The sequence below is a fragment of the Limulus polyphemus genome, unplaced genomic scaffold (genome assembly GCF_000517525.1).
Source record: "Limulus polyphemus unplaced genomic scaffold, Limulus_polyphemus-2.1.2 Scaffold4292, whole genome shotgun sequence".
Classification (NCBI taxonomy): Eukaryota; Metazoa; Arthropoda; class Merostomata; order Xiphosura; family Limulidae; genus Limulus; species Limulus polyphemus.
Genome location: NW_013669902.1, coordinates 20,543 through 30,301, shown reverse-complemented (window position 1 = coordinate 30,301; position 9,759 = coordinate 20,543). Strand labels below are relative to the sequence as shown.

Here is a 9,759-nt window from a genome sequence, read left to right as displayed (position 1 = left end):
AACAAATGCAGTTGAACGTGTTGATGTTACCTCTTACAACAAACACATGTAATTGAACGTGTTGATGTTACATCTTACAACAAACACATGTAGTTGAACGTGTTGATGTTACACCTTACAAGAAACACATGTAGTTGAATGTGTTGATGTTACATTATACAACAAACACATGTAGTTGAACGTGTTGATGTTACCTCTTACAACAAACACATGTAATTGAACGTGTTGATGTTACATCTTACAACAAACACATGTAGTTGAACGTGTTGATGTTACACCTTACAAGAAACACATGTAGTTGAACGTGTTGATGTTACATCTTACAACAAACACGTGTAGTTGAACGTGTTGATGTTACAATGTCGTCTAAGTAGTGATTGAGCTAGAGATAAGAAAATACCAGAAAATTTATTTTTGTGGTTCTTTTGGCGCAAAGCTACGCAATGAGACACCTGAACAGAGTCCGCTGTAGGGATCGAACCCTGAAATTTAGTATACCACAATTGCTAGACCTATTGGCGCACTGGTGGAATTTGAAACCTGCATACAAACAGCGAAAAAAGACTACATTAGCTTTTCTTTAGAGAGAATACTTAACTCACTAGTCAGAAAATGCTTTGGAAAATATGAATAAATGTAAGAGAATAAGAGTAACAATGCCGCTACAATCTCTACTTTTTGTTGGTTTTATAGCTTTGTTGTTAAGTAACAATGCCGCTACAATCTCTACTTTTTTGTTGGTTTTATAGCTTTTTTGTTAAGTAACAATGCCGCTATAATCACCCACTTTTTGTTGGTTTTATAGCTTTGTTGTTAAGTAACAATGCCGATACAATCTCCCACTTTTTGTTGGTTTTATAGCTTTGTTGTTAAGTAACAATGCCGCTACAATCTCCCACTTTTTGTTGGTTTTATAGCTTTGTTGTTAAGTGATACATACATACACACATATAACATTATAACAACAATATATCATACTATTTTACTTAATGTTTTTTATGCCACTGTTTTTATATTTTATATTCCTGAAGAACAATAGTCAACTATTCGAAAGCGCTCTAGTTTTTTAAAAAAAATTCGTTACAATTTTATTGTCCTTGATGCTTTTAAACCATTGTAACATTGTTGTTTAGTAGTATATGTAACAACAGTATTGTTACAATCTTGTACTTGTTGAGGTTATTACACCATTGTAACATTGTTGTTTAGTAGTATATGTAACAACAATATTGTTACAATCTTGTACTTGTTGAGGTTATTACACCATTGTAACATTGTTGTTTAGTAGTATATGTAACAATGTTGTTACAATCTTGTACTTCTTGAGGTTATTATACCATTGTAATATTATTGTTTAGTAGTATATGTAACAACAATATTGTTACAATCTTGTACTTGTTGAGGTTATTACACCATTGTAACATTGTTGTTTAGTAGTATATGTAACAATGTTGTTACAATCTTGTACTTCTTGAGGTTATTATACCATTGTAATATTATTGTTTAGTAGTATATGTAACAACAATATTGTTACAATCTTGTACTTCTTGAGGTTATTACACCATTGTAACATTGTTGTTTAGTAGTATATGTAACAACAATATTGTTACAATCTTGTACTTCTTGAGGTTATTATACCATTGTAATATTATTGTTTAGTAGTATATGTAACAACAATATTGTTACAATCTGGTACTTCTTGAGGTTATCATACCATTGTAACATTATTGTTTAGTAGTATATGTAACAACAATATTGTTACAATCTTGTACTTCTTGAGGTTATTATACCATTGTAACATTGTTGTTTAGTAGTATATGTAACGACAATATTGTTACAATCTTGTACTTCTTGAGGTTATTATACCATTGTAACATTGTTGTTTAGTAGTATATGTAACGACAATATTGTTACAATCTTGTACTTCTTGAGGTTATTATACCATTGTAACATTGTTGTTTAGTAGTATATGTAACACAATATTGTTACAATCTTGTACTTCTTGAGGTTATTATACCATTGTAACATTGTTGTTTAGTAGTATATGTAACAACAATATTGTTACAATCTTATACTTCTTGAGGTTATTATACCATTGTTGTTAAGAGATCTTAAACTGTTGTGGGTTTAAATGTACCAGAAGTTCACCATGTAAAATACTAATCTGAAAACTGATTTTCTTGCCTGCTAAACTCTTTACATCTGAGAACCACTATAAAAATTGCCAATACTCTAAATATAAAAGTTCATTTGGATAAAATTCCAAGATCTTTCTTAACCTACTTGTTTTGTCAAGTGTACTTGTAAGTAGTACCAGTAGAATGACGAATGTTCGAAGTATTGCAAATTCCTTTAGTTTAGTGTTGAAACAACGCAGTTCTTATCATATCAATCAGTTATCAAACTTATAAACTAATGACGTCAAGCCCCAAAGTCACAAATTGCACAGTTAATCTCTGTGCATCATAATGTGTTTGTTAATCAGAGTATATCCGCTTTAGACCACTTTTGGAGGTGGAGCCATCTTTTAAAAATCTTTGAACAGAACACTAATGAAAACTAATTAAAGTTTTACGCTTTTCAAATTCTTTCTGCGATTGTGTGTTCTATAGAATGCTACTAAAACCAATGAAAATTTGACGTTTTACAAACTATTCCTGCAATCGTGTGTCTTAAAGAACACTACTAAAAACAATAAAATCGTCCACGTGTTTTTAAAATTCATCTTCCAGTTGTGTTGTTTATAAGATGCCAATCTCGACTGTTCAAAAAATAAAACCGAAATCCGATCTTCGATTTAACACAAATGATGTAATATATTCAATTGGTTGATTTATTTGTTATTAAAAAGTACTTTCTGTAGCATTGAATGTTCACTATAAAAACACAAGATTATTGTGTGAATATTAATAAAGCTATTAGCACCTTCTAGCTAATAAAACACGTTGTTTACGTTGTTTCAAGAGCAAAGACTATAATGAGTTAACGACACTGTGCTCCACGAGGATAAAGCCCTGAATATTTGGGTTATAAGTGTACCGCTGGGAGTTCGTTTGTTTTTTATTGCAAAGGCACATTGGTCTATCTGCTGTGTCCACCACGGGGAATCGAACCGCGGATTTTATCGTTGCAAGTCAGTAGACTTACCGCTGTCCCACCAGGGAGTACTTTCAATATTTAGTTCACCCTAATAATCACTCAAAGTGCGTCGTGCACTACGTTTTGTCTGTGAGATGTTTTCAATGTTTACTAGGGTTAAATAAAATTCGATCGCAACGTTTTACATATGCAATAATAATCGGCTTAAAATAAAAGGGTCAACAATCTAAAAATTTTATATAATATAATATACAACTGTAACATTAAATGTGGTCAAATGTGAGGGAGATGAAAATGAGAAAGAGAAGACTGTCAGCAAGGCGTTGTTTGAAATATTAATGCCAGTTCATCTCGTCTTTCATTGCAGAATTCTCTAGTATATACTGTTTTAACCATTAATGCCAGTTCATCTCGTCTTTCATTGCAGAATTCTCTAGTATATACTGTTTTAACCATTAATGCCAGTTCGTCTCGTCTTTCATTGCAGACTTCTCTAGTATATAATGTTTTACCATTAATGCCAGTTCATCTCGTCTTTCATTGCAGAATTCTCTAGTATATACTGTTTTAACCATTAATGCCAGTTCATCTCGTCTTTCATTGCAGAATTCTCTAGTATATACTGTTTTAACCATTAATGCCAGTTCGTCTCGTCTTTCATTGCAGACTTCTCTAGTATATAATGTTTTAACCATTAATGCCAGTTCATCTCGTCTTTCATTGCAGAATTCTCTAGTATATACTGTTTTAACCATTAATGCCAGTTCATCTCGTCTTTCATTGCAGACTTCTCTAGTATATGCCGTTTTACCATTAATGCCAGTTCATCTCGTCTTTCATTGCAGACTTCTCTAGTATATAATGTTTTAACCATTAATGCCAGTTCATCTCGTCTTTCATTGCAGACTTCTCTAGTATACACTGTTTTAACCATTAATGCCAGTTCATCTCGTCTTTCATTGCAGACTTCTCTAGTATATAATGTTTTACCATTAATGCCAGTTCATCTCGTCTTTCATTGCAGACTTCTCTAGTATATGCCGTTTTACCATCATAGTTATTCGCTAAACAAAAAGTTTTCACCCGTTTGGATTCTTAGGGTCTTTTAACACGTACTTATCACTACAAATGATACAGTTCACATTCAAGTCAAAGGCTGAGTATTCAGATCATACTTTTTGAGGTCCTGAGTCCCTGTGGCAGCACATTTCAATTCTCTTTGAGTGCGTGACTGTGATGTATGAATTGTGATACAAGTGTTGTGAAATTTTACTGCCAATCTGGGATCATTTTCTAATCTTTATTGCAGTTCTATGCATGGGTGCCCACAGAAATATTTTCAGGGGAGAGGGGGCAAACATATATATAGGATATCAGCTTTTACAGTTTTAAGCATAATTACTAAAAATGTTTAGTTTAATTACGATGTTAAGTTTACATCATGATACGTGCAATTTTTTCGTGAAATGTAAGGAGGGCAAATGTGAACATTCTATGGTTCTATGTGAAGGACATCTTTCTGCTCAATCTTGTATGTAATGATGCAGCTTATCCTCGCTTCTTCACCAGTAATAAGTAAACCAGTTTACTGATTTTTAAAGAAGCAACTAGATGGCGCTTTAGTCAATACTGAGCCATTAACAAAGGTGTGGCTTACTGTCGATATTAGGACTGATACATCAGACGCTACTGAAAAAAGCTTTAAATTAACACTGATATATCAGACGCTACTGAAACCAGCTTTAAATTAAGACAGATACATGAGACGCTATAGAAACCAGCCTTAAAATACAGAGCTTTCTATCCCCGACCAACAATGCATTTATATTGAAACGTAGTGATTGGTTGTAGTTTCGCTGGTCAAACCTTCGAGAAGTAGTAATTTCTGTCATCTCTCTAGTGTACAAGATTTATTTCAGTGTAGAAGAAATGCGTTACAATGTCAACTGGGCACCCGGTAGAATCTCGAACACGACATTATTGGAGGAATAATTTCAGAAAGGGCCTAGCTTGGCCTGGTGGTTAGGGGGCGCTCGCTTCGCGATCTTCGGGTCACGAGTTTGAATCCTGTCACCAATCATGCTCGCTCTTACAGATGTTGGGGCGTTGTAATGTGATGGTCAATCCCTCTATTCGTTGGTAAGGAGTAGCCCAAGAGTTGGCGGTGAGTGGTGTTGACTAGCTGCCTTCCCTCTAGTCTATCACTTCTAAACAATGTCTATTAACCCTAGAATTACAGATAGTGACATATATCTCTACCGGCTTTTTAAACACATTTTTATAAACTATCTATGCACTAAATTGATTTTGGGTCCACGATTTTGTTCGTTACAGGACCACTAATAACACACACACACATAATTACCAACACAAACACCAAAAATATTGCAATGTATTACACTAATTACTACTGATGTTCTCCATGTATTTTACATAGAAAACGAGTCGGTTCAGTCCATGGTATTTGCCAGCACATTACAACGAGTGATGTATTACGTAGAAAAACACACGGTTACTCCTTATGACGTAACACGTGGACCCTACCGGTAACGAGCGGTATGTTCATTAACATATTGGTAATTGGGAGGTTGATTAAGCACTTTTACGTATATTTACAGAGGAGGACGTGAACATTGTCCGAAATTCCACAACATACACAATACATTACTCCAGTATTTTTCCAGCTCAAACTGTATTTACACTTTCGGCCCGTCCTGGCCAGGTGGCTAGAGGGCGCTCGACTCGCAATCTGCAGTGATGGTTAGCTGCCTTCCCTCTAGTCTTACACTGCTAAATTCGGAACGGCTAGCGCAGATAGCCATCGTGTAGCTTTGCGCGAAATTCAAAACAAACAAACAATTTACATTTTTTTACGTCGAACTAAATAAGATAAAGTTTGATGTATGTTACAAAGGTTTAAGCTTTCTTAGACGCTACTTTAACAAACTATATTAAAACAGCAGAGGAAACATACAGACGTTCTTCATTAAGCAAAAGTTAGCACCAACTATAGTTTGACCGTATTAAAAATCACATGAAATATGAAACACGTTTAGCACCTGAATAATCTACATTACACAGACAGCTAGTACACGAAATGATAATTATGTATCAGAAGCTACGTCATGATTAAAGTGTTACTAAACTTGCACAATTTGAAAATTTATCGTAAATTTGATCTCTTTCTTCGCACGTATATATATAATACACATATACAAAAACGCACGCACTTGAGTGATAAACTAACATTTTCCATCGAAACAGCAATCTTTTTAATACCGTATCAAAGGGAACAAGAACAGGAAACTGAACTTACTGGTTGTAATTTTCGTATAGTTCCATTTCCTTCTTCTTTGATTCGTGTTTTCCTTCTTAACTGCTACTACTTGATATAAGTCGACTTACAATTACAACCACAAGTGGCAGCTCGGTCTGAGCTAACTTACAATTTTATGTCAAATGTTACAGTAAACAATGGTTGCTGAATCAAAATCATTTGGTTGAGAAAGTTTGGTACGTAACATCTAATCGATAACACCTTTACTGGGGTTATTACTGCGCATGCGTTATAGCTTGATAAACCTGTATCCTGGAGACGAAAATACTTTATATACTTTTCATATCAATAGGAAATGATTATTTCTACATGGCACTGAATCTACTTAGAGTTGAAACTTGTCTCTATATATTCTAACATTATTGTGCTTGTTTCTGAGTACGAGCAAAGCTACTCAAATGACTGTGTCCCCAAAATCTGTCCGTAATTTTGAATTAAGCTACTATAGAGAAGGAAATTAGTTAAAAACATATACCGCCAATTCTTGGAATACCATAACCGAATAGTGGGATTCATTCATACCGAAACCACAGCCACAAAGTTCTAAATGCGTTTGTGTGACAACGAGACACTAATTAGGAATCCTCGTATTCACAGTGCGGGCACGCTAACACTAGGCTATGATTGGTAGCTCCCGCCTTAATATAAATAAATTTACGTAAAAGCAGTTAGAAATTATAAATGGTTCATGGCAACAACACTTGCACAAAAGTTTGAGTACGTTTTATTAAAACGATTTTGGAACCTCATCATGTTGTTATAGTCCATGTCGCCACGCTAGTTGGGCTCTATGCTATCACGTCGAAAGCACACCACTCTTGCTTGAGAGCTTTCCATAATCCATCTAGTGTACAAGGATGATAGTTTCCCAGCACCATTTCAACATTCTGATAGCACAGAAATCCATAGACGCTGCGTACATCGACCAGACAGATATGCCTTTATATGGAATAGCATGAAAACCAGTTTCATTCTCCAGCTTTTTAAGGAATACGACCATTGAACAAATAATTCGTGGAAGCATCTTTTATCGCTTTTCCAGATGGAGATCTTCTTTGATTATGTTGCATACTGTTACTTGGAACACGTGAACAACACTTTGCTTCCCATGGCTATGATATAATCGGTTGCAGATCTCTTTCTGGAAAGTCCTGGGTCTCCAAGATGATCCATATTTATTTGTTTGCCAATACCATTAAGTAAAAAGACATTCCTATGTTCGAAATTATAAATCCCCGATTTGAACACATTTTTATGATCTAAGTGTATAACTATTTTGTGTCGAAAAAGGCTGTTACATACTATTCTCGAAAACGTCACGCCATTCCATCGAGACTTTGTATCGACTATGATTTACTGATTTGCATACTCAAAATCCTTTTAATATAACATAACTATCCTCAGTAAGAGCTTAAAGTATGTAGTCTTAAATATTATTAGAAATATTTTAAAAACAGTTAAAGAATAATCACATTCATAAAATGATTTCTAAGTCTATGAGTAAATACAGACAAAATGTGAATATCAATTATAAGAAAATAAAAATAAAGTTAAAATGAAAAGGTGCATATTATTTTCAATATATGTGTAATGATAAGCAATAGGGTTTTGTTAGCTAAATCTTTCTGAACAAAATAAACGTTGCATGTTTTTTCTAAATGAAATCAGTGCTCCAATTTTCAAGTAGGATATGATCAACATTAGATGTTTGATTTAGTTGAAATATGTATTTCATGTTTTGAGTTGATAAAGTATTGTTTCCTGTTTAAGTTGATTAAAACAAGTTCTGTATGTGTAGTGTTGAATAAAATCAATGTTTCATGACGTGTTTTGAGTTGAATAATGACAGTATTTCATCCTATGAGTTGGTGGGAGTCAAAGTTGTATGAGTAGTGTTGAATAAAACCAATATTAGGTGTTTTGAGTTGAATAAAATCAACGTTGCATGTTTTTAGTAGCACTAGTAATTAAGTGACAATAAAATTAGGAGCTAAGATATTTCACCTGGATGTTAATTTATTTCTTCTCTTGCTGTCATCTAAACATAAACACAGCACTTTTGTATTGACATAGAAGACGTATATTGTAAGCCTTTGACGATAGTAAAGAACCGAAGGCAAGAGAAAACATACGAGAATTTGACACAAAATGTACATTTCGAAAAACGTTTTTTTTTATATGGAGAAAAGGTTATTCAATACTGTACTGTGTTTTTGTTTTAGTACAAAGCTGTAGAATGGTGAGGGCTATCTGCGGTACAAAGCTGTAGAATGGCGAGGGCTATCTGCGGTGCAAAGCTGTAGAATGGCGAGGGCTATCTGCGGTGCAAAGCTGTACAATGGCAACAACTATCTGTGGTACAAAGTTGTACAATGGCGACAACTATCTGTGGTACAAAGCTGTACAATGGCGACAACTATCTGTGGTACAAAGCTGTACAATGGCGACAACTATCTGTAGTGCAAAGCTGTACAATGGCGACAACTATCTGTGGTACAAAGTTGTACAATGGCGACAACTATCTGTGGTACAAAGTTGTACAATGGCGAGGGCTATCTGTGGTGCAAAGTTGTACAATGGCGACAACTATCTGTGGTACAAAGTTGTACAATGGCGACAACTATCTGTGGTACAAAGTTGTACAATGGCGACAACTATCTGTGGTAAAAATCTGTACAATGGCGACAACTATCTGTGGTACAAAGCTGTACAATGGCGACAACTATCTGTGGTACAAAGTTGTACAATGGCGACAACTATCTGTGGTACAAAGTTGTACAATGGCGACAACTATTTGTGGTACAAAGTTGTACAATGGCGAGGGCTATCTGTGGTGCAAAGTTGTACAATGGCGAGGGCTATCTGCGCGCTGTGTCTGCCGTGAGGTTTAAACTTGAATTATAGCGTTAAAACCCTTAAGAATTTAGTAAATATTATTTATTAGTTAGATTTTTTTTTAGACAGAGATGTTTTCGTTTTCTTTACTTAATATCATATGTAAATTATTTCAGAGCATATTAAAATAAACGTAATACAGATTTATAATTCTATCTATCTTATACGAGAACTTCAACACGTTTTCACGTTCCACCATGACTTCTCCACAGTCACTGAGTTATATCGAGTGTTTAATCACTACTGCTATTTCAAGATAAGAACAGGATAAAATAGTTTCGTGTCATGCCATGAAAGGTAAACATTACGGACCTTTGTATCTAGTCAAAACGAGAAATAATAATATAAAAACGACAAAGTTTTCGCTGATTTCAAGTAACTTCTATGGTAAAGTAGAATATTTTTCAGAGTAAGAAAAAAAAAACAAT

General features: G+C 34.4%; 1 protein-coding gene across 1 annotated transcript in view; it reads right to left on the bottom strand.

The window, feature by feature from the left end:
- LOC106470918 overlaps nucleotides 1–6,589 on the bottom strand; it is a 50,257-nt gene extending 43,668 nt beyond the window's left edge. Inside the window, exon 1 of the mRNA XM_022399563.1 lies at nucleotides 6,416–6,589. Coding sequence (XP_022255271.1) covers nucleotides 6,416–6,441 — 26 coding nt within the window. The 5' untranslated portion in view covers nucleotides 6,442–6,589. The remainder of the gene's footprint in view (nucleotides 1–6,415) is intronic.
- Between the last annotated feature and the right edge of the window lie 3,170 nt (nucleotides 6,590–9,759).